This window comes from Hyperolius riggenbachi, chromosome 3 (genome assembly GCF_040937935.1).
Source record: "Hyperolius riggenbachi isolate aHypRig1 chromosome 3, aHypRig1.pri, whole genome shotgun sequence".
In the NCBI taxonomy this organism is placed as follows: domain Eukaryota; kingdom Metazoa; phylum Chordata; class Amphibia; order Anura; family Hyperoliidae; genus Hyperolius; species Hyperolius riggenbachi.
This window is the reverse complement of record NC_090648.1, coordinates 264,463,243-264,489,367: the sequence shown is the minus strand read 5'-3', so window position 1 is coordinate 264,489,367 and position 26,125 is coordinate 264,463,243. Positions and strand designations below refer to the sequence as shown.

Below are 26,125 nucleotides of genomic sequence, written 5' to 3'. Positions count from 1 at the left end.
CAATTCAGGGGTACGTTAAAGCAAATTTGCCTGAAAGACGCTCACAAAAGTGATGTTCAAAGTGATTTTAAAGCGATTTGTGATTTTTCCTATACCTTGTATTAAAGCACAATTGCCCAGAAAATGGTGCAGGACCTGCCTTTGCGATTGGAAAAAAATATCATCGCTTATGTGAGAACACTTACATGGGTTTTCATTACACAAGTGATTTTACACTGCTTTTAGAAATGCTAGCCATTTAAAGAAAGTTCAAAACACTCATAGTGTGTACCAGCCCTACCACACTGTTTACATTTGCTTGACAGAATGCAGGAAGACATGTATAGTAAAAAAAAAATGCTCACAATGAGTCAGTATAGCTATATCTTCCACCAGATTTTAGTTGAAACAAATAGTCAGTAACAAGCCATAGTACAGGGTAGGCAGCATGCAGATAATGCTATAGGTCAGGACAGGTGGAAAACAGACTAAGGGCCCTTTTCCACTAGCTGCGTTTTTTCCAAAAATGCAAAACGCATACGCTTGCTGATTCTGAAGTGCAGCCTGTTTAAAATAAGAATCTTGGGTGGCCTTTTCCACTGCTGTGTTCTGATTTTTTTAAAAATGTAAACGCATGTCCGTGCAATTATGATGCGTTTTGCGTTTCAACGTAGAGTATAGGAACGCATGAAAAACGCATAGAAGTGCGTTTTGCATTTTGTATTGATTTATCCACTAGTATCTATTTTCAGAAATCTAGACAACACTTGCCAATCAGAAAAACGCAAACGCATAAAAAAACGCACAAAAAACACACATCAAAATTTGCAGTTGCGTTTTGCAGTGGAAAAGGGCTGTAAGACAATGAAAAGACAGTTATCTTATCTGCAAATCAGGAGCAAGGCAAAGGCAAGATTGAAAACGAGAGTACAAGAAACACTGTAATACCAGTACATGGTAAACTCAGGACTGTGTCTGTTCAGGGTCTTGTGCAGTAATCTAAGAATGGCTAGATTGAGTACCTTTAGTAAAGTCATCAGTACTCGGTCAGTACTCGGATAGGTTCCATGCAAGCTACCGCATTTCAAGGTAAAGTAAAACACCACAGAAGGCTAATGCTTGTGTTATAGTAACAAGCAGGAGAGATCGATGGGCTTCCACTCACACCACAGGTAAGCACAACTCTTATGTGTGTGACCATCTGTCTGTCTATCTACCTACAAACAGCCCGAAGCACATTTATACAGCTTTACAAACAGTTCACAATTAGATTAGGTAACATTATGATATTTTCAAGGCAATAAATCAATGTATTCATGTAATGATCGCTGCTGCAGCAGGCATTGCTGGAAGTAGTAGTGCTGCAGCTCAGGTAGTTCTGATCTCTTTTCATGCAAGCTGCATAGCTTTGTCGGCCTTTCCCTGCTGTCAGCTTGTGACTGATTATCATTCACCTGTGTGGGAATCTGCATGTCTGCTCCCATTGGATGACCTCAGTATAAAGATCTGCTTCCTGCAGGGTTTCCTTGGGTTTTCATAGCTTCAGTTTAAGCCTGTCTTGCTGTCGCTTCAGCCCCGATCGTGTTTCTTGTTCTAAAAGATACTTTGCTGGTTTTGCATCATATATTGGTTCATTGCCCATATATATGCATACCAGCACATTTATTATTTTCCTTGTATTCGTGTTACGTTGATACATCAGTGTCGCTGATGTATACGTACACGAACTGTTTATATCCTGTGTGCAGTTAGTCAGCTTTCCAGCACGTTTTGGTAGTTTGCGCGTATCGTGAGCACCCGTGCTGAGCTAGTATCCTGCTCCTGGTCCTGTTCGTGGATTGCGTTCATCTCTGCGAGGAGATAACGAATCCTTCTGAATCCTGTCCTGTTACCGTTTTTGGATTGCGTTCATCTCTGCGAAGAGATAACGAATCCTTCTGAATCCTGTTCTGTTACTGTTTGTGGATTGCGTTCATCTCTGCGAAGAGATAACGAATCCTTCTGAATCCTGTTCTGTTACTGTTTGTGGATTGCGTTCATCTCTGCGAAGAGATAGCGAATCCTTCTGAGTCCTGTTCCCTGTATTACTCCAGTCCTAGTCAGCGTTCCTGCTTATGTCATATATCGGTTCATTGCCGATATATACATATGTTAGTCAGACGTTACAAATAGTTTCATTGATAGCTGTAATTGTAATACGCTAGGAATACATACTTATTGTATATTTGTCTGTGTTACGTTCATCTATCTTGATCCTGCTATTTCCTGACTATCCTGTCCTGTCTTTGTGAGGCACGCCATCGCCGCAACGCATTGGCTGCCTCATTCCAGTCTGTGTTATTGTGGACGCTTGCTGTCACTAAGTAGTGGCTAGTTTAGCAAGCGTTCATTCTGTTTACCTGTCCTGATCTCCTCAGTTCTGGTTTATGCGCTCAGCGCTACTTTGCGCTGAGACGTTATAACGAAAGCATTGTTTGTGGCTGTCAGATCTGCACCGGCTCTGTGCGCCACAATCTCCTATTGGAGTCAGTCCTCCCCTCCACTATACTAGGGATAGCCTGTTTCCTTGTGCTAGTGTGTGTACCTCCTCCACGCCAGCTCGTGCGTTGCATGCTGACTGTGGAGAACACACCACCAAGCCTCACAATTCACCTTTACTCTATACATTTAATTCTACTGACAATTACAGGAGCCCTGTAGTGAGAAGTATTTAGAATGTGTCAATGCTATTCCCTTTTAAATGTTCTGTTTATTAAACATGCTGTAATTTGAAGACTTTGTTTGAAGCAAAATAATAATAATAATTCAGATCTAAATGCTATAGTAGACAAAAGAATATCTATACCCTAAAACAAATTACGGTATTGTAGATTATTGGAATGCCAAGTTAGTTGTTAAAGAGGAACTGAACTCAAAAAAGTCACTAAATTGAGCCTCCTTATCCCTTGAAATTAATAATTAGATGCAAAACACCTGTGAAGGGCAATATAAATATATATATATACTAGTAGACCCAAGCCCATTTACAAACGGGCTCTAGGGTATGTTTCTTGCCGCCGCCCGCCGCATGTTACTGCGCCCGCACCCGCCACACACGTGCGCGCACGCACCAGCCGCGCACCTGCCACACACCCGGCCGCCTGATCACACGCCCGCCCGCCTTCCTGGACCCGTCCTCCTGTCTCTGTGAGGCTGGGTCCGTGCTGCGCACATGCGCAGTACCATAAAGCACGGACCCAGCTACACAGAGACAGCACACGCAGGGACACGGGGGTTTTATTATAGAGGATTTGTTCAATACAACTGTGAGTACAAGGGTTTTTTGGAGAATGGCAGGCTCCATCTTGCAGCTCTCACTCCATGGGAGGTGCAGAGTCTGATTCTGATACTCAATTTTGATTACCGCTTTGTGTAATCAAAGGTCATTAGCTGCTCAGCTTCCTGAATGTTAAACAGATGAAGTTAATGATTAATCCAGTCAAAATGTGGAAACACCTCTGTAGGACTAGAGGTAATATTTACAATATGTATTAACTGATGAAGTGAATCATTTTCTGGGATTGCTTTACAAATATGACTTGTTGGACTACCTAGAAAGGTAAGGAATGGCAAATTACACTTATAAATGCATGTTTAGTGGAAATGCTAAGTATGAATATAAATAGGGCGTGGCATTAAATAATATGTTTTATGTAAACATAGATCATAACTTTGTGTGAATGATGTCACTGTATCTGTTTATCGCATCATTCAATTATATACTAGTTTTATGAGTACAGTTAATTTTAGAAGAATTCCACATCCCACTATGCACATACAGTGGTAATGAGGCCTTACATATTGTATCAAACATGCTTTCAGTTATCAGGATTCTGTGCTGTTATATTTTCTTTATCCCAATAAAAATCAGAACCAATATACTGTAGAAGATTATATTCCAGTCATAAAAATCCATAATGTGTAAAATTAGAGTAGCTTTTAATGGTGTAATTTTAATGTTTCTGTAAAGTAACCTTAAGTAGTAGAGATCAGCAGCACCAAGTAGATGTATTTAAGCTCTTTATTGCATAAAGATAAAGCCCAGGGACAGCGACAGATGCTGTTTGGGAGGCAAACTCCTTCCTCAAGCTGTATAGGCTCACTCAAAAACTCACTTTTGAGTGAGCCTATACAGCTTGAGGAAGGAGTTTGCCTCCGAAACAGCGTCTGTCGCTGTCCCTGGGCTTTATCTTTATGCAATAAAGAGCTTAAATACATCTACATGGTGCTGCTGATCTCTACTACTTATGCTTTGGGAGCTGATGGACTACAGCGCCATATCAGCTTAGCACACGGATACCCTCACTAGGGTGCCGATCGACTGTGGTGTAACATGTAAAGTAACCTTAGCAGAGAAACAGTAATTATTGTTGTAGTTTTCTTTTGTCATTCCCTGTACCTGGTTAATATCATTATTACCTCTTACATACATTAAATCAACCAAATCTATGATGATATCTTCCTGTAGAATATACAATAACTATACATATGCCGTATGTTTTTAATAAAAATAAGACAATAATAGGACAATAAAGGGAACTGCTTCTTACAATTAGCAATGTATGAAGAATCAAGGAATGATACAAAGTGCATAAGAAATCTTAAAGTCATTTTGCAACCCAATAAGTTTTTTTCTGAATATAACAAATAAAAAAAACCTGGCACTATAAGGTGCATGCTGTAGCTATTATTTCTTCTTCCAGTGTCCCTCACCATACCTGCAATTTCTAATTGCTGTTCCACTTCATGACTGTGTGCAGCAGAAGCCCTTCTCTTCCTCAGTATCACAGTCAGGCAGCCACACATTTATCGATTTTTCAATTCGAGTAGTGGCAGATTCGATCGCTCTAATCAAATCTGCCACAAATCTATGCCCAATGTGTTCAATCGATCATAATCACTTTTCAACAAAAAGCAATTGAAACTATCTATTGGATAGGATGGAAAATCTCCATTGATTGGGGGCAGGACGGGAGCGGTAGTAGATACATAGCGTTGCCCTACTTTGAATAGTCCAACAGAGGCTTTCACATTAGTGTATGAAAGTCAAGATCTGCAGCAACAGCAAGAGAATAATTTAAGTATAAGTCACAACCAGAATATTATACTTTTTTTTTTTTTTTTTTTGGTACAGAGCAATCTATCAGGTGTGGGAAAAAAATGCATAGAGGTAGGTCAGTCTCAACAGCACTCAGCATTTAGGAGTAAATTCACACAAGCTCATGACCAGCATTCAGGCAATTTGCATAAAGAGTTAAAGTGAATGGGAACCACGTTTAAAAAAATGAAATAGATACTTACCCAAGGAGAGGGAAGGCTCTGGGTCCTATAGAGCCTTTCGCCTCCTCTCCTGGTCCCGTTGTTCCGGTGCTGGCTCGCCCGGTAGCAGTATTTGACTAAATTAGTCAAATACTGCTTTACCCGGCCAAAGGAGGCTTCAGAAGTCTTCAGGGAGCCCTGCGCAAGCACGCTCTCTTGCACGCTCACACCTGTGCAGTATGGAGCCGCACGTCTTTGGGAGGACACGGCTCCCAAGGACTTCCAAATACCCTTTCAGTGGGGGATTGAAACGGGGGGGAGCCAGCACAGGATAGAGAGCACCGAGAGAGGAGACGGAAGGCTCTATACAACCCGGTGCCTTCCCTCTCCTTAGGTAAGTATTTGCTTCATTTTTTTTAAAAATGCGGTTCACATTCACTTTAAGCACATTGGGTAACTTAATATAGATGCGTGTTACTTACGTTGATTGTGTAAAAGGAAACATAAGTGATGCCAGTGTGTTGTCTGCACATGTTAAAGGGACACTTAAGTCAAAGAAAAAAAGACCCAATAGCGCCATCTATGCTGCTATAGCATATATCATATACCATATAGCAGCATAGAGGGTGCTAATGTGTCTGGGAACGCGAAGAATCACTCGCGTCCCCAGCCTGTCAGCTCCTGTCACCGAAACAGGAAGTGGCTGCAGGCGGGGCCAGGAGGATCGGAGGGAGATGGCGAGGGCACCGGATAGCTGCAGCGGGCTATTGGAAGCCCCAGGTGAGTAAAACTAATTTTTTTTGTTTGACTTAAGTGTCCCTTTAAGTGTTATGAACTTTGGTGAACATACCCCAGTACTTGAAAAACAATGTTATTTATATTGAACTGAACTTCCCTTTCTGCAGGGAAGTCTTTGGCACTGAGTTTTTAAATTAACTGCAAAGCCCTCAAATATGTCATGGTCTGCGAAATGGCTAAAGTTGTAATGTGTCACCATTTTTTTTAGTTTTTGAGAAAAGTGAATTAAATTTTTAGTTAGAAAATGTATTCCCCTTCGTCTCTTCATGGATCAGAACATTAGAACACATTACTTAGCTAAGCAGTATGTCTGTACAGGGTTCATTCCAAAAATAGTCTCCTGGAATGATCAGTCATTCCAAGCGTTAATCTGGAAAGTGTGTACGAAGTTTAAAAGTCATAAGAAACTGGTTAATTAATCTGAGCATTAAGAATGATGAATGCATAAACACAACAAGCTGCAAATATAGGTTATGTGTTTTGGACGAGCTTTACAGTATAGTATATGCATTTAAAATCAATAGATGCAATGGACTGGAAACATGAGTTCAATCATTTATAACAAATACATCCAGTTATAAGGCAATCTGTAACAGATGTGTTCTAAAATACAATTAATTTAAATACTAGGCCAGTACTTTCTGCAGCAGATATGTTTATGGGCAATATACAGAAGCTTTTGATTCTAGTTTGACTCCATTTGCATCAGCCTGTCTTCAGTCAGACATCAGCTTTTCAATATAACTGTGGCATGAAGCTGATGTCAACTGAATGCAACGCATTGAGAAAGACTTATGTGTAGTAAACAGGGCTGGTTCAAGCAACAATTGGGCCCTAATGGGCCCTAGGGCAAAATTATCCTGGGGCCCCCCCAACAGGCACCCCCCGACCAAAAAGCATTATTAGAGGCCCTTTGTTGCAGCCAAATTTCCCTCCTGGGCCCCTGAGCTGGCTACTGACCCTCCCCCAATCAACTCCCAACTTAACAGACTCTGCAGAGTCCCTGGGGAGCAACAGTTAAGATGGGGAGGGAGACGTTGGGGGCCCCTACAGGTTCTGGGGCCCTGGGGCAATTGCCCATTTTTTCCTATGGTAGCTCTGGCCCTGGTAGTAAACAATAATTATATTTTTAACCTGGCTTCTTGACTAAAATAATTGTTTTGCTTATTTTTTCAGGATAACTTAACCTGTGCATTCCTGTTTTATCCATTGCTTCTCTCAAAGCCCAAGAAGACTCGACATACATCATTACAATGGAAAGTATTTATAAATACTAACTCCTTTTTTATTATTAGTGGGGTGGTAAATTGACTTTTTATATGATAAAACCTTCCACTTAATACTTTTTTAACTTTATGGGCATGAAAATAGAAACAAAATAAAGCTCTACCTGTTTAAAAATTATATTAATATTGTTAATGTTAAATAAACTATCTAAGAACAATGGACACAGAAGTGACTCTACCAATGGTAGTGAAGTGGCACAAGTTGCCTTGCAGTGGGATCAGAAAAAACAAAAACAAAGCACCAGTGGCAAATACTGATCCAGTAATGAATTATTCAGCATCAGCAGCACCCCTAATGGTTTTAGAAGTAAGTGGCAGCAGTGTTTAGGGAGCTACCTCTCTAATCTAGTTGGGAGGGGCCACAAAGGTGATCAATCTCTCCCAGTAGAATTATAAAAGGAGTCGTATCCACTTGCCCGGCACAAGAATACTAATGACTTCACCAAAGGTACCCAATCTACATGTTGAAGTTGTATTTAAATGGATGTTTACCTAACTGAACACTAAGGGCCTGTTTCCACTACTCGCAGATTGGATGCAGAATGGATGCAGAAAAACTGACTCCAATGAATGCCTATGGAAAAATCTGCATCAGAAAAATTGCGTTTAGTAGACACGGGCCCATAGACATCCATTGGAGTCAGATTGTCTGCATCTATTCTGCGTCTAATCTGCGTGTAGTGGAAACAGACCCTTAAGGTAGCAATACATCAGGCTACTTGGCGGCATATTGACCATCCGATTCGATTATTATAATCAAATTGGATGAAAATTGGTGCCGTCAAGTGCATGCCCGACCGACAATGTGATGAATATTGGACTGAAATTGGCCGCATAAATCAATCGCACATGCTGCAAGATGTTGGGCCCACTAGCTCAATCGGGTGTGTGGCAGTAACAGCGTGCAATTTTAGGACAATTGATGAATGCAGTGAAATCCCTGGCGCAGTCCCCCCTAATGTTAAATGTTCCCCTGGTACCCAGTGCAAGTTATACATTACCTGACTGAGGCCTGCACTTGACCTCTACTGCCTCTGGGATTCCTCCATCCTGCAAACACACTAGGTTGCCTAGTAAGGGCGCGAATGTGTGACGTCAGATGTCACACACGCAGCCACTTTACTAGGCAACCACGTGGCGTGTGTGTATGGTGAACAGAGGATTCCTGGAGACAGTGGAGGACAAGCGGAGGCTGCAGACAGGTAATGTATCACTTGCACTAGGCACCTGGGGACACTTGACATTAGGAGGACAGTGCCGGGTGGCAAGGCGGCGGATGTGGCGTCACAAGGCCTATTCCGGATTGATTTCAGCATAACATCGATTGGGAATCGGCCTGCGGTGCATGGGCAGCTGACAAATCTCTCTCCAATTCGATCAGAGAGCGATATGTCTCTTGGTCGAATCTGCCCATCTGCACATCGCTAGATGTATGGCTACCTTTACATCTGTGTGGGACTTTGAATGATGTTCAAAATTAGATTGGGCAGTGATGCCTCAAGGAACACTTGATTAAGGTTTTGGTCGCAATACTTGCGATAAGTGTTTAGGTGGCTAATTGTGAATAAAGAACATAGGAGTACATTGTTGTTGTCATTGAAGGTACAAAGGAAGATGATGATTAAGACTAGCATATGGATTAAGACAAAAACACTTTTATTCAAGTGAAGTACTTTTCTAAGGTGTTTATATGTTTATTTGTAACAGCTGTGCAATGAGGATAGGTTAAGTGTCTGCAGAAGACAGCTTTATGAGAAGTGACCCCCGGTTTGCCTTTACCCCTGGGGGGATAAATGGTAGCAGATAGACCCCATCCACTAATGCTGGCAATCCCTTCCAGGAGCATCAGAGGTTGGTGCACCACTGGTTTACAAAGGGAAGGGGCACTGAATCGTTTAAATCCCATTCACAAGGCACCCCAAATCAGTAGAGCATCTCATGGTTTTTTATTGTTACAAGCTCAGTATAGTGGAAAGCACCAACTTCCTTTTATTCTCATCAGCACAGTGGAAAACTAGAGCAGAAAAGAAAAACATATGAGTTGTATAGTGGCACACTGCCTGAGTTGGGTCCTGGGTGGTGCTGCTAGTAAAAATATTGGTAGTTTACATTACCGATATTTCAATGTACACTTAAAGGAGTTATCAGGCTTCCCCCACAACCCCCCCAGATCTACTTACCCGTGGCTTGCTCCAGCTCGTTGCCGGCGACATGTCCCACGACGCAGCTCTGCTCGCAGCCCGCGGCCCGGAATCCCCGCCGGGACTGAGGCCTCGTACTGCGCCTGCACGAGCGGCTCTGTCAATCACTGCCACATTGTCCACGCTGTACTGCGCAGGTGCAGTAGTTCTGCACCTGCGAAGTACAGCGCGGACAACGTGGAGGTGATTGACGGTGCCGCTTGCGCAGGCGCAGTACAAGTTCGACCCTTAGGTCGGCCTCAGTACCGGCAGGGATTCCGGGCCGCGGGCTGAAAGCGGAGCTGCATCGTGGGACATATCGCCGGCAATGAGCTGGAGGAAGCCACGGTAAGTAGATCCGGGGGAGGCCCAAAAAGCCTGATAACTCCTTTAAGGTCATTTTACACTATATCAGTTGCTCTCAGTAATAACTGAAAGAACAAAGTAATGTCCATGTTTCCATATGGCTCAGTTCACACTATACGCACTTTAACTGAAAGTTTTTTCCCAATACACTGCTATGGAAAGTTAAAACACATCAGTTTTTCAGCATATGGCGTAAAAGAGGCCTTACCCAGCACCCATTCTCATACTAACTAATTGATCACTTCCTAGTAGCCAATCAGCTACTAGTACTATAGCAGACACCCAACTCACCACCTGAGCACCCAATAACCAATAGATTGCATTGGCATGTTAGATGCTGCTGATCTCGGCACCCAAATCAGCTGATATACGAAAAAATATAGCATCAGTCCAAGAAGTAAGCAGACATATGGGATTTTGGAAAAGCAGGAGGAGCTGGGCACTGTCCACCAGTTGTGACATTTATTTCACAAACAATTACCTATCCAGGTATAGTTCAAGTCCTCACATGCAGAGTGTAATGGCACAAAAGTGCAGGTGTGGTGGGGAGCCAGTGAGTTCTTGAACTGTACCTGGATACTGCTTGTGAAACAAACTTCACATTTGGACAGTGCCCGGCTTTTCCTGCTTCTCCAATTCTCATGCTACTCTCTTTAGCATGTGAGCACATCCAATTACCTGCATGGCAGTGTTATACCAGCGGTGAGCGAGGTGATTCCCTGGCCATCTACTCATCGTGGAAGTGCCACAGATTTCTTTCTTTTTTGTCAGACATTTAGGATTGTTGCCTAATCTGAGAATATGAGAAAGATTTGATTGTGTCATAATCATCTTAACCACTTGAGGACCACGGTGCTAAACTCCCCTAGTGACCAGGCCATTTTTTATTTAATAGGCCACTGCAGCTTTAAGGCCTCGCTGCAGGGCCGCACAAATCAGCACACAAGTGATTTCCCCACCACCACCTGCCTTAAATCGCAGCACTGTACTGTGTTAATAGATGGCGGTTTTGCCTTCTAACAGTCTCCGAGCGGCGATCGCCACTGGGAGACTGAAGGCGAAGCAGAGCTCCATCAATCATGTGGAGATGAATCCCCCTCCCCCCCCCCCCCCCCCCCGCAGCCATTCACGTCAATCGGTGTGGAGTGGTCCTGAAGCTGACATCGCATTCACTCCAATCGGCGTGGAGTGGTCGGCTAGGGGTTAAGGTGCCCACTGATGATACAATCTTGATTGTACAATGTTACCACTCCTATGTAATATGAGGGACTACCTGAAGTATATTTTATTATTATTATGTATTGCATGTATAAAGCACCAACATGTTACACAGCACTGAACAATATATAGGAATACATACAATGTAGACAAGGGGTGACAGACACAGAGGCAGAAAACGGTTATACAGCATAGCACAAGGTCATCCATGCAAACAGGGTATAAGATGCGTGATCACGTGATTTTACAGTGACCCAGCAATTCAAGTCTGAGTTAGTCCATGGAAAGGGGGAAAGGGTGTCATAGCTGGTGTTGCAAGATCAAGAATGACACAAAAGGGGGTAGTGCCCTGCCAAAGTATATTCACTCAGTTTACTCTTCTACTACAGTAATTCGGTATGATTGTAAAATTAAGATTGTGTCATTAATGGGCACATTAAGAGTTGGGTTTGTAAATGATCAAAACTGTCCATTTTTTAGGAAAAGAAAAAAAAAACCCTCCTGAATGGAAAACCAAATATAGTTTTTTGCATCATGTGAAAAATATTTTGATGGAATATACAGTACATACATATGTACAGGAGAGGGTTTTTTCCACTAACACCTGTGCTGTAGTTTGTTAGTAGAAATGTAAAGTGGGGAATGGTGAAAAAATAAATGATTTTCCGTGGCATATAGGTAACAAATTAGAGTGAGAACCAAGTAACAAGACCTAGCTATTGTGTTGTGAGTGAATGATTACTTGTCAGTTTTTAGAAATGGCATATCACATTGTATATTTTTCTGTTATAGGTTATTAATATATCCAGATTCCACAGTATGTTGGATAGGATCAATATACTACAGAGGTTCAGGAGGGGAAACACTGCCCAAACACAAGAAGCAACTATTGAAAAAGTAAGGACTCCTTTGGAACTTAAATACTTGATGGCAAGACCCATCTATTCACATAACGACTTCCATGAACAGAATGAAATAGTGGAGAGGCATCACACCACAGTATTAGATCATGTAAAGAGGATGTGCAGGCAAGTGGACCACTATGATGTATATAAAAATGGGTGTTATGGAAGCTGATCTTTTTGTATAAATAGGTAACACAGTTCTCATAGCTGGAGAGTCTTTATTTTTTAATCTTAATTCCGAAGATTGCTTTACACAGGCTGTGCTTAAACAAATGTAAACACTGAAGAAGGGTATCCAATAAACTTGCAACTGCAATGCCTGTACAGCTGCTGTACTGCTGCTTTCACAAAATAAATATTTGGTGAGCTCAAGAGAGTCCCCAAGATTCCTGAGTCTTCTAGTTTGCAAGTCTGGGTACACTTACTGCCGTGTCATACACTAGCCTTGCACTAAGATTGAGCAAAAAATCTGGCAAATGTAAAACTTACATTTTCAATATCTGGCCAGTGGCTAGTCTTTGAACAGTTGTCAGGAAAAGTGATTTAGCATTTTCACTATAGTTCCTAGCAAGCAATTAGGAAGCACTATCTACCACAAAGTGGGCTTGTTGCTACAGTTGAGTGAATGTCTACCGCCAATCTGATACAACTACAGAGTCAGAAAAACAGCAACCCCCCCCCCTCCCCCCCCCCCCCCCATCAGATGTCAACTAACAGATCCTAAATATGCAGATTAGTAGGTAGCAGAAAAAGATACAGTGAGTACTAGTCTATAGAGGGAAAATGGTACATTTTATTCAAAGTATTTGCTCAATACAACAATAGAAACAAAGGTCTGCAAATGCCATGTCCTTCATGGAGTTTTTATTTGTTATTGGACAACACCTAGAAACAGAGGGTGATTAGATTCAAGTCCCGCACTGGTCTCTTAACCATAACCATATCATTATAATTAAAGCACAGTTTAACATCTGAATAGTAATAACTCTCCAATTCCTGCTGCTGTTGTCCAGTAAAAGAAGCTCCAGTAAGAATGTGGCATCTGCTGTCATTTCTTACCGTTTTTTATTTATTTATTATTTATTTATGAAAATATTTATATAGCACCGGCATATTATGCAGCGCTGTACAGAGGATATATTGTCTTGTCACTAACTGTCCCTCAGAGGGGCTCACAATCTAGTCAGTACCATAGTCATATGTCTATGTATGTATAGTGTAGTGCATGTATCATAGTCTAGGGCTAATTTTTAGGGGGAGGCCAATTAACTTATCTGTATGTTTTTGGGATGTGGGAGGAAACCAGAGTGCTTGGAGGAAATCCACTCAGACACGGGGAGACCATGCTAACTCCTTGCAGATGTTGACCTGCCTGGGATTCAAACCGGGGACCCAGCGCTGCAAGGCGAGATTGCTAACCACTACGCCACTATACTGCCATGTTTTTGCTGTATTTGTACACATGGAGGAGTGATTGGCTATGTAGCACTGTTCATTTCATGAAATGTTTTGCCTTGATCCCAGGACAAATCTTCCATGTTTGATGACTCTTTTTCTTTAAAAAAAAAAACAACAAAACTACAGGTTAAGCATGGTTCATTGAAACTTTTCAAGCAAACTGGGCCGTTTAGATGCATTGTCCTTTAACCCACCTGGCGGTCAATTAAAACCGCCAGGGGGCAGCGCAGAACTATATATTTATTTATTTATTTTTTTAAATCATGTAGCTAGCCTAGCGCTAGCTACATGACAGCCGCAGCGGCATCCCCCCACCCTCTTCGGTCACCTCCGGCGATTAAGCCCGTCCGGAAATCCCGTTCTTGCAAATCAGCCCAGCAGGGCCTGAGAAATCCTCCTGCGCGGCATAGCTCGAGTTTAGCCCGGGCTTACTGCCAGGAAGGTTAAAATAGTTGTAAACCATGCAAAAAATTCACTTGCAGCTCTCCTACAGTGTGTACTAAGGCTGTTTCTGAACGATCTGCTCAGCGGATGGTTCAGAAATAGCCTTATCAGTCCGCTGACATTGCGCACACACTGTACTACTGTCAGCTGAACGTCGTTGCCGCTGGTAGTGCGTGTGTACGCTTCTTTACTGGAGATTCCAGATTTACATTCAATGAAAATTTGATAATCGTTAAAAATGTTCATAAGGGATGTGCAGATCTAAAGGGCAGAGATCTATATGCAGATAGTTCTGTCCAAAGTAATTACCAATTTTCTTTACCTTGTGTAGAAAAATAAAATAGGACTAAAGAGACTGGAAGCTGTAGCTGGGTGATTTTTAAAAATGCTAAATTTGAAATTAGATATCTTGTTGCATACAACTGCATATTTTGGAGACTTTTTTGAAAATGTATGCATACATAAACTACCGGCGTATAAGACGACTGGGCGTATAAGACGGTCCCCAGCTTTTCCAGTTAAAATATACATTTTGAGATATACTCGGCATATAAGACTACCCCTCTTCACTATTGGACATTTGTATACTGTACTGTAGTACTGGTGCTATACTGTATAAACAGGTACAGATACTGGTGCTGTACAGTACTGTACTGTATGTGGTATCCAGTATACACCAACCAATCACAACAAGCGATGTACCAAGCTGTTTGTTGTATACAAAGCCTGCTTGGATTAGTCAGCTATCCCTGTCTCCAAGACTATCAGAGCAGTAGCGCAAACACGTCTCTTTCACCCATCTGGCCCGCCCTTGTATACTATTACCTCCTTCTCTGCCTCTCAGATCTCGCACATGTGCACCTGCGCTGCTTCACTGCAGTCCTCAGCAGCGAGACCTGAGAAGCAAAGAAAGAGTTATGGTAATAGGATACAAGGACAGGCCAGACAGGTGAAAGAGTCATGTTTTTTCTGGGCACAGCACCACTCTCTCACTTTTTTCCATACCCGGGTGTCCCGGACACCTGCAGCTTGCTCCGCCCCTTCACTTAAACCTTCCCATTGAGGTGCCCCCTCACCTCGTCATCGGTTAAAGACGTTAAGTTAAAGTTAAGTCACTTCTTTCCACAAATCCTGGTGAGTGGATTTTCTTCTACAGCACCGCCCTTGCTGCTTTCATATAGTCGCCGCAATGGCAGCGGACAATTTTGAGCTCCCCCCAACATATGCGGCAACCGTAGATTCTCCAGTCTGACTCAGAAGTTTCAGCACTCGCCCTATAAGATACCCGGGGTATAAGACGACCCCCGACTTTTGAGAAGATTTTCCTGGGTTGAAAAGTAGTCTTGTACGCCAGAAATTATCAATGTCATTTTAGATTTATAGGATGAAGTCCACACAAAGGATCGGCACCACACAACGTACTTATAGCTCTTTAAAGTTTAATTGATGCAAGCATGATAGCAACAACAGACCGCTGTTTCGGCCTTCTCAGGCCTTTGTCAAGTTGATACTGTAACCCCCAGGTATCGGGGTAAGGACCTTGGCACACTGCTTTTATCTATTTAAGCCTTATTGGAGCTCCTGGACACTTGATAAATAGACTTTTAGGATGAAGATATACTCAGTTAAGGAATTAATATAAATGCTTGTACAAGTACAAGGTGTTATGTTATTAATATTAGATTTTCTGATATTTAAGTCTAGCAGATTTTTAATTCTCAAAATAAATGTACCAGGTAATACTATTGTATAATATATTGCTGTAAGTACAGACACTATTGTGTTCATTTTGTTATCATTATATACAGATGCTCTTCTCAGAAAGCAAAAAGAATTGCATGTACCTTCTTTCCAATTATCTCTTGGCTCCCTGCATACACATTCAAAGAATGGATTCTCAGTGACATCATCTCTGGGGTCACAACTGGGCTTGTTGCAGTTCTGCAAGGTTTGTCGTTTTTTTCTTAATAAAACAGATTTATGTTCATCTAAAACTTTTGTTAATTGCAAAATGGCTGTTAATGCACTGATCTGGTTTGTTGTAATATAAGTCTTTTGAACCTGGAGCCAGCTTTTGAAGGAGAGGAATTTTAAAGGAAACCCAATGTGAGGGGGGTATTGAGACTGACATATGTATTTATTTTTAAACAATATCAGTTGCTTGGTTATCCTCCTGATCCTGTGTCTCTAATACTTTCAGCCATAGACCCTGAACAAGCATACAACAGATCAGGAACTCTGACTCAGCTGATATTGATATATTAACTACAATTTTATTTACTTTTTGGGTGGGCGGGGACTTTGGGATTGATTTACTAATATGAAAGAACCTTGACATCTTTACTAATAGCACAAACCTGGAAAGCTCTTGGAAAAAATAATCTCCAGCTCATGTTGTATAAGAATGTCAGGCTGAGAGAGATATTTTCCAAATACCCTGTCTTTGCAAAAATAATAACCGCTTTGTGGAGGTGCCCGATTTCAATATAATAATTAAAAACAGTTGAAAGGCTACCTCTCCTAAACAACTAGGTCAGCATGTCTGGATAAAAGTTTATTGAGCAATATAAGAAACAACACATTTCACAGAATCATGCTTGCTTCCTCATGCCAATTATACAAATAGTGTCTAACAGATGTGGCCAAACGGGTGAGCACCTCTTACCTAATGTCAGAGGTAAGACCAGCATTGCCTCTCTTTTTCAACAGTTTTTAATTATTTTATTGAAATTAGGCTCCTCTATCAAGTACTTTTTTAAGTTCTATTACATCTCAGTTGGGAGGTTGAGATTTTTTTATCTTGGCCCTAAAAAAAAACACGTAGGGGCATACAATCACCCAATTACTCAGACATACTGCACTATTTGGCTCCTGGTCTTTCTCTTCCTTTGTAGTGGATCCTTTAACTCCGGTAAGTACCAGGAAATAACATCTCTCAATGTGTATCTTTGTGAAAAGGCAACTGCCATATTACAAGCAATGAATTGCCTGTGTCACCGTGATGTTGCGCTCAGTCCCCACAGAACTTATGTGCTGGCTGCTGACTAGACCACAGAGAAAATCCCAGTGAAGTAATCCAATCAAAATAGTCGCGCCACCGGTCCAAAACCCTCTGATTCAGACCTAAAATTAAAAATATAGACAAGCGGGTCTCCTCATAGTGAGTATTGCCTCATAACAGTACACCCACGTGTTTATTCACACACTGCGTGAAGGATATAGCTATCACCAGAGGACAGGGGATCACACACCCCCCTCTCAATCCCCGCTCACCAGATGGCTTCTTGCTAGTTAGCACATCAAACATCAAACATTTGATCCGGCTGCATACAGTCCGAGGTTATTTCTTGTTATATGGGACTTTGGATCGCTCAATGTTTAGAGTTAGGACAACGGATTACAGGGAAAGCCGATCCACCGGGGTTATGACGTCCATCCTCAGCGCCTCTGCTCGGACATTGGTCCGCGCCCTGGAGCGGACCAAGTGCTAACTAGCAAGAAGCCATCTGGTGAGCGGGGATTGAGAGGGGGGTGTGTGATCCCCTGTCCTCTGGTGATAGCTATATCCCTCACGCAGTGTGTGAATAAACACGTGGGTGTACTGTTATGAGGCAATACTCACTATGAGGAGACCCGCTTGTCTATATTTTTAATTTTAGGTCTGAATCAGAGGGTTTTGGACCGGTGGCGCAACTATTTTGATTGAATGAATTGCCTGAACCTCCCTCAATGACCCAACGGAAAAGGTCACATGTCATTACTACAGAGAATATGCACGTCTGTAATATGGATTGTGTAGTTATAGCACAAACAATATAAAGGCTTTCCCAAGATTGAGTAGTATATAGCTAGGGTTATGGTCTGCCTAGATCAAGATGGAAACCTACTCTCTGAATGCAATGAGATCATGGACTGATATTGCCAATATCCTACTATTGGGCAGTAATATTCTCCTATTGCTAGAACTAACCCTATTGCAAACTGATCCCTCCCTCTATCAATTTTGAATAAGGAGAAGCGGATTCCGGAACTCCAAAGCAGCGATTCTTTATTAAAGCACGGTCAGGTACAAATTACAACAGGTAAAAACAAGCCTGTGTCTCCCTCTATCAATGGTTAGCCCTAGCTGCCTCTGCCCCCACTCCCCCACCTGTTGCAATCTCTGCCTATGTCAGTACTGCCTTTGCTGCTAAATTCCACCTTCACCAATATCTGCCCCACCTAATTACGATATAGCATAGCCAAAATTACCTGGGTGTCGCTATTACTACAATTAGCATTGCGGTCTATGTGGCGACTATTTTACCAAAGCACAGCCATCACCAAGTTACTTGCTTAAATTTGCTTGGGCACCCACTAACACAGACCAGGATGTAAAACACATAAACAATGTAAGAATGGTGTTTAGGAAGATCTCAAAAGCCGTATAAATGAGGCCAAAACCCATAGATTTGCCAGTGCAATCGTGTCAGGTGTAAGTAAATAATTATTTCACATCCATATAAAGCATGTAAAATTTCAGTTTCTGTGTAACACCATTTCTGATGAAAAGACGTAACCGGTTTCTGAAATTTATAAACGTAATGTATGAAGGTAACTCTCTAAACTTTCTTACCCATACGTGGTCAGCATTTCATAAAATATAATTGGTTTATTTCAGGTTTGGCTTTTGCTCTCTTAACAAATGTACCACCAGGATATGGACTATATGCAGCATTCTTCCCTGTTGTGGTTTATTTCTTCTTTGGAACATCTAGACACTTATCTGCTGGTATGTATTATATGATGTCTTTCCTTCAGGCAAGGGTCACACTTGTCGGCTTTCGTGTGCGTTTTCTGCACAGAAAAACTGTTTTCAACTGAGAACTCATGTTAATCAATGAGCTAGGTCACACTTGAATGTAGATTTCGCGCGGAGAAAAAAAACTGACATCTTGCGCAATTTGTCAGTTTTCTCTATAAACTACATTAGCTGTTGTAAGGTAGAGGTCACACTTGTCTTTAAGTTTTCTGAAAAGTGTAGAAACTGAAAGACAAGTGTGACCCCTGCCTGAATATACACACAATAATATGTCTTAAACTACTGCTCTTTTTAATCACCATTTTTGTAGAAATATATACCACCACTGTACTCCATGCAATAACTACCCTTGCTCTTATGTAGAGAGGAGACAACAACCCTTCAAAATAATCATAGCTTTCACTGAAGTTTAAAATCCTGTCATTGTTGTAACACTACAACAGTTTGAAGCTACAGTATAGGAAGCAAATTATGGGGTGACAGTATCTATCCACATCTATTTAGCTAGATTAGCAGCTGAGGATGGGCAGATGAAATTCACAAAGACAGATTTGCTGTGATTCTGCCTGGTTTGCTTATTTTGAAATATTTGCAAAAATGAGGCCGAATGAGGTCAAATTTAGGTATAAGGTGATGTTTCAGAATTTTCTTGCAGTTTACGTAACATTTAATCATAATCCGTAGGTATGAGTCCACCAGTTTTGCTCATTCCGAGGAATGATTTGGATTTAAAAAAATATAATTAGTGTCCTTTGGTGTGTTGGCACCAAACAGACATCTTAGCTGACTACTGCTATGTCAATGACACAAATTACTGCACAGCAGTAGAATCGATATTCATCCCTTGCCACCGCACACTCCTGCTCACTCCCATGCTCATTCTCGCTGCCGATCATTAGAGGGGAGAACGCAGTTCCCATTCATCGATCTAAGTCCCTGTGTGAATGATCGCCAGCATTCACAAACACCGATACTTACATGTCCACGCATTACTTCCTGTTTGTGTACTAATAGTACGCACAGGAAAGTTATGCATAAGGGCATCTTGTGGCCGAAAAGAAAAATTACACCTACACACATTTTTTTAAATAAAAAGACCTATATTTTACAATTAAAATTAACCCCTTATCTCCCACACTGCCCAAAAAGTTACACAAATAAAACTTTTGTAAAGAAAAAAATATACAATTAAAAAAAATACATAAATAATTACCTTAGGGACTGAACTTTTTTAATATGTCAAGAGGGTATATTACTGTTACTTTTTAAATTATGGGTTTGTAATTAGTGATGGACGCAAAACTGAAAAAATGCACCTTTATTTCCAAATAAAATATTGGCGCCATACATTGTACTAGCAAAATATTTAAAACGTTGCAATAACCGGGACCAGTAGGCAAATAAAATGTGTGGGTTCTAATTACAGTAGCACTTATTATTTTAAAACTATCATAGCCGAAACCTGAGAAATAATGATTTTTTTTCCATTTTTTGTTCATATTATTTCCATTAAAATGCATTTACAATAAAATAATTCTTAGCAAAAAGTACCACCCAAAGAAAGTCTAATTGGTGTAAAAAACAATGTATAGATCATTTCAGTGTGATAAGTACTGATAATGTTATTGGCAGATGTATGGACGCAGTGCTGAAAGGTGAAAATTGCTCTGGTTTTTAAGGGGAAAAACTCTTGGAGGTGAAGTGGTTAAAGCGGATCCAAACCAAACATTTTTTTAATTAAAAATATTTAGTTGCACCACTCTGACACATACAAAGATAAATAAACACTCCTTCAAGCCTATGAACATTTCAGTGCATTCTTTTCACCCTTCTCTCTTCATAGCTAGGGTTATACTGGGGGCAGCCATTAGCAATTCCTCCATTGCCGGACACCATCTACTCTACCAGTTTGATGGAAAAATCCCGGCAATTTGAAAGGAAGGGAGGGGTTCTTCCAATAAATGTAAAATATTTTATATTTGTCATCATGCAGCTGAAAAAAAGCTGCTATTTATTATTATAATTTAGAAAATAGATTTTATTTCTGAAATCTTGTATTTTTCATTTGGGTCAACTTTAAATAAATGTTTAACTTTTCCTTAAAATTTTTCCAAATCATAACTGTATCTCTTTACAGGTCCCTTTCCAGTTGCATGCTTAATGGTTGGTTCTGTGGTGACTAATTATGTATCTGGGGCATCCACAAGTGCCAGCAATTCTACTGCAGGAAATAGTACAGATGAAGATTATATCAATGAACAAAAAGTAATGGTTGCAGCATCCTTAACTTTCTTAGTGGGAATAGTTCAGGTCAGTATTGTTCATTGTTATGTAAGATCAGTTTTAACTAAAGCAATGCAACTGATATGTCAATTTACTATTTTCTTTACACAGCTAGGTTTGGGACTTCTGCAGTTTGGTTTCATTGTCATATACTTATCAGAGTCATTAATTAATGGATTTACAACAGGGGCCGCCATTGAAGTTGTGATATCACAATTAAAATATATATTTGGGATTAAAATTGACTCCTTCAATGGACCTCTTTCAAACTTTAGAGTGAGTATTAACTTATTCTGTTATTCAGAAATAGAACATTTACAATGTGTTTGTACTCACATGAGCAATGCTAAGGATAAATAGCAGAATTTGGAATTTAAAGTACCACGGAATCAGGAGAAAAAATTTAATAAAGTGGGCTAGATTACCTCCTCCTGAGTGTCCAGAAGCTAGTCGATGTCCCGAAGGGCCTCCCATTCCCAATCACTGGTCCTCTAAGAATTCCACTGGAACCCTTTGTTGAAATTTTTTTCAGGTTTTTCCCCAAGCAGCACTGTGTGATTCAGAACTGAATGTTTGTTCCAGAGTAAAATGATTTTTGGTAATCATTTAATGATAAGGATGAAGAAGCAGCCGCTTCTTCATCCTTATACAGGGGAACAGCGCAGCATACATGGGAGGGGGCAGAGGAACATGTGGGCATGCGGGGGGCAGCGCAGCATACACAGGTGAGTGAGAGACACACAGGGGTCAGAGGAACATGCGGGCATGCAGGGGGCAGCGCAGCATACATGGGGACCATGCAGGGAATCCCCGATGTGCCGGTGGGTTGGCGGTTCCTATCAGCTGGCATTTGTTAGTCAGGGATTCCCTGTATTCGCCATATAAGCGCAGGGACTTTTTCTCCCCATTTTTGGGGGAGAAAAAGTGCATCTTATACGGCGGAAAATACGGTATCTGTTTTTTATCTTCTCACTTTGCAATATCTTGATTTATTTTTTCTCTCTAATACTATTTTTGGTAACGTTCCTATTTAAACTAATCGTTTAATTCACATTTGTGTTTCAGGAGCTTCATGCAGTTTTTTTTCATTTGCGAAACACTAACGTCGCTACTCTTGTGATAGCCATTATTGTAATGGTCATAGTGTTCATTGTGAAAGAAATAAATGATTATTTCAAAGCAAAAATGCCTGTACCTATTCCAATTGAAATTATACTGGTGAGTATTAAAAACTACATGTAGTAAGTTTAAAGATTTTTTTTTAAGAATTGCCATAGGTTCTTCCATTCTATTTTTATGAGAATAACCTTTTACCGTTTTGCTTGCCTTGTAGTATAAATAGAACATCTAAAATGTTGTATTAGTTATTGATGGTGTAAAAAAAGGGGTTATAACAATCTGTTTTTTCTTTTTCCATGCCACAATCTGTGTCCCAGCTGGGGCATTTATTTAGTGTCCATCTTTTGGGACATACTTCTAAATCAATAATCAGCCTAAGATTTGTTATAACATAAGTATTTAAAACAGGCCTGAAATAAGAATCTGAAGCACACGGCTGTGTTACACATAGGTCTCCCTACTAAAAACTGATATATGGTTACTAAAATAATAAATCAGCGAGCTCCCGCAGATCTCCCGGGGCAGCATGGAGGTGAAGACTTTAGTGATTTTGTTCCCACCCCATGGGACTGGAGATGATATCAGAGGGAGGAATATCTACAATAAGAAAACTAAAGGGAAAATAGGAATGGGGAGTGTGCGGTCCAAGTAATACACAAGAAAACTATATTATGATTAAAATGTAATTTTTATTAAAGAAAAATAGTAGCATATCAAGAAGATGCACAAATATTTAAAACTGGCTAGAATGACTACATCTCATTCAGAAGCATAAGGTTGGGAAACCCAGTCCTCTGAATAATATCACAACTCAATCCACATTGAAGTTCTCCTCAAATTGTAGCAAAGCAAGAGTTAGCAGCAGGCTCTTGTTAGGAGCAACACACCTTCACCAATTACAACTGTAGAGACTAAAAGGTCTTGAGGGGGCTCAGCAGGAAATTGTTGTGATGACCAGATGCCAGTGATTAGTGCTTTAAATCACAACATGCCTCCAATATTATAAAAGAAAGCCTGTAACATAAAAAGTGCCCCTGGGGGGGGGGGGGGGGGGGAAATACTTCGGGAGGGGGAGGACTCTGGATCCTATTGAGGCTTACCCATCCTACTTTGTCCCAAGGGGTCTCGCTGGGCCCCTCCGAACGGTGACCATGTAAAAATGTACCTCTCCAGCTCTAGTGCAGATGCAGTAGTGGCTCGGGATCAGGCAGAAATAGCCCAGTCGTGTCCGCTCTACTGCGCAGGCACAAGTCCCCTGTGCAATAGAGCGGACCCGACTGGGATTGGCTATTTTTGCTGGATCCCAAGCCGGGAGCCACTATTGCGCCTGTGCTGGAGCCGGGGAAGGGAAATGTAGCAGGCACCATTGCACCTGCGCCACAGCTTGACAAATTGTCGGCTGTGGCTTCAGAGGGGCCCAGAGAGACCTCATTGGGACGCAGGAGGATGGGGAATGTCTCAATAGGATCCAGAGGCTTCCCTCTACCGATGTAAGTACCCCCCAGGGGCACTTTTTTGGGTACAGAGTGTCTTTAAGGCATCCAGAGATGTGTCCTTTGGTAGATTATTATACATTTTAGCAACTTAATTGATTGAATTCAAACCTATGCTTTGGTGTGTGATGATGTAAGATAACTCTAAGTCCCCTTTTATTTTGCAGACAATAATTGCAACTGGAGTATCTTATGCATTTGATTTCCAACATAGATTTGGTGTAGAAATCATAGGAACAATTCAAAAAGGGTAAGGAGAAAACTTGAGTTTTAATAAGTTGTAGAAGTAAGGCATTTATTTTTATATGATAAGCATTTCCATCTGTATCTTCCACATAATGGGTAACCATAATGGGTAGCCATGCAGTACTCAATATAACCAATAACCATAAAAAGATCAATACAAATACATGATTATAAATGTATATACTGTATAAAAGTGTTAATGGCACAATAAGAAAGTTTCATGGAGTGAAATATCTACAATGTCAAATAGAAGTTTCCTTCTAATTGACATTTAACTTTCGACTTGTGGCTGCTCCTTAAAAACTGTGGCAAGGAGTATTGTCGCCTTTTTGGACTGCATGTTTCAGAATAAAAACAAATGCCCTTATAGGCAGCAGTGAGATTAGTCCTTTGCTCTAGTTTTTACAAATCAGCCTATCAAACGACAGGTCCTCCACCACTTACGTACTCTATGTCCTTCACAGTGTAGTCCTAATTTTGGGAGATAATTCTGCTTAAAGGGAACCAGAGAGGAACTCTCTTTAAAAACAGAAAAAGCTTTTATACATACCTGGGGCTTCTTCCAGCCCCATATGCACGGATCGCTCCCACGCCGCCGTCCACCGCTTCCTGTATCGACGGTACCGGGTCCCGTCACTTCCGGCAGACGTGGCCAATTGTCCGCATGAGCAGGGGCTCCCTCCATACCCTTACGCGTGCGGCTGCTCAGTATGCAGCTGCACGCGTAAGTGTATGCCGGGAGCCCCTGTGATGCGGACAATTGACCACGTCCTGCCGCTGACTGGCCGAAACTATGGGACCCGGTACCGCCGGATACAGGAAGCGGAGGACGGCGGCGTGGGAACGATCCATGCGTATGGGGCTGAAGGAAGCCCCAGGTATGTATAATAGCTTTTTTGTGGGGCCTCTGGTTTCCTTTAAGGGCCCTTTTACACTCTACCTTTTTAGTTATAACTGAAAGAAAACTGATTTTCAAATTAATGCCCATGTTTTCCTATGGCTCAGTTCCCACTATACACATTTTAACTGAAAGCTTTTTCACAATGTACTGCTATGGAAAAAACGCATACCAATGCGTACTAACGCATACTAACACACACTAATGCATACCAACGCATTAAAAGACTTCAAAGGCGAGGAAAAAAAAAAGTTAAATATCTATGTCACTGTATCATCCTCAGGGGACGCCATCCGCACCTCCCTTTTCCTTCCGTCAAGTGTTTTGTTTAAATTACAGGCTCTGGTCCGGTCCTGACCCCATCCGTCGGGTCATCTTCATATTCCCCAATTAAGATTGCCACCAGGTCTTGCCGCGCCTGTGCAGTTCTCATAGCCGCGAGTACTGCTGCGCAGCTTGAGTCCTCCTCCAGTCCTGACCTCATTCTCGGCGGTCTCCTTGACATAAAGCGCACAAGACCGCTGGAAGCGAGGACAGGACTGGAGGAGATCTCAGAGCTGCGCAACCGCACTCGTGGCTATGAGAACTGCGCAGGCGCGGCAAGACCTGGCGGCCATCTTAACTGGGGAATATGTAGACGACCCAAGGGATGAGGTTGGGACCGGATCAGAGCATGTAATTTAAACAAAACACACGGAGGATTGAAACGGGGGGGGGGGAGAGTGGATGGAGTCCCCTGAGGATGATACATTGACATAGGTTTTTAACTTTTTTTATGATTCTTGCCTCCGAAGTCCTTTAAGTGTAAAAGGACCCTCAGGGAATTTCCTTCCTTTGTTCATTCATTCATATAGTTGGATAGTGTACTGGTAAGGGCCCTGCCTTTGACATGGAAGACCATGGTTTGAATCGTGGCTAGGGTCAGTACCTATTCAGTAAGGGCGAGACATCCTTGGGCAAGACTTCCTAACACTGCAGGGCGGCCCTTTGAGCATGCCCTCAGTGGCTGCAGCTCTTGAGTCCAACAGGAGAAAAGAGCTTTACAAATGTTAGGATTATTATTATTATTATTTTCATTCATATTCATCACATGCAATGTTTGTACTGACAGGAAAGAAAGAAACAAAAGGGAAAACGGTTAGATACAACAATCCAATTTTCTACAAGATGAGAACTCTTTACACTATTATTATATATTTACACTATATTTTACACACATTATTTCACACAGTCTTTGTATCATTTGTTAAACACTTTGGGACAAGATGGCTATGGCACGTCTGAACAGTGCTAATCATAGAGAGTGTCATATTGAGTTAAGGAAGGAGTTTGAGAGAAGACGATAGGCACATG

The 26,125-nt window shown here is 41.5% G+C and overlaps 1 protein-coding gene across 1 annotated transcript in view; it reads left to right on the top strand.

The window, feature by feature from the left end:
• Positions 1-7,518: 7,518 nt before the first annotated feature.
• LOC137562295 (chloride anion exchanger-like) overlaps positions 7,519-26,125 on the top strand; it is a 42,576-nt gene continuing 23,969 nt past the window's right edge. Inside the window, exons 1-8 of the mRNA XM_068273630.1 lie at positions 7,519-7,668; positions 11,918-12,153; positions 15,741-15,880; positions 18,593-18,703; positions 20,871-21,043; positions 21,128-21,292; positions 22,082-22,234; positions 23,796-23,878. Of these exons, the coding sequence (XP_068129731.1) occupies positions 7,519-7,668; positions 11,918-12,153; positions 15,741-15,880; positions 18,593-18,703; positions 20,871-21,043; positions 21,128-21,292; positions 22,082-22,234; positions 23,796-23,878 (1,211 nt within the window). The remainder of the gene's footprint in view (positions 7,669-11,917; positions 12,154-15,740; positions 15,881-18,592; positions 18,704-20,870; positions 21,044-21,127; positions 21,293-22,081; positions 22,235-23,795; positions 23,879-26,125) is intronic.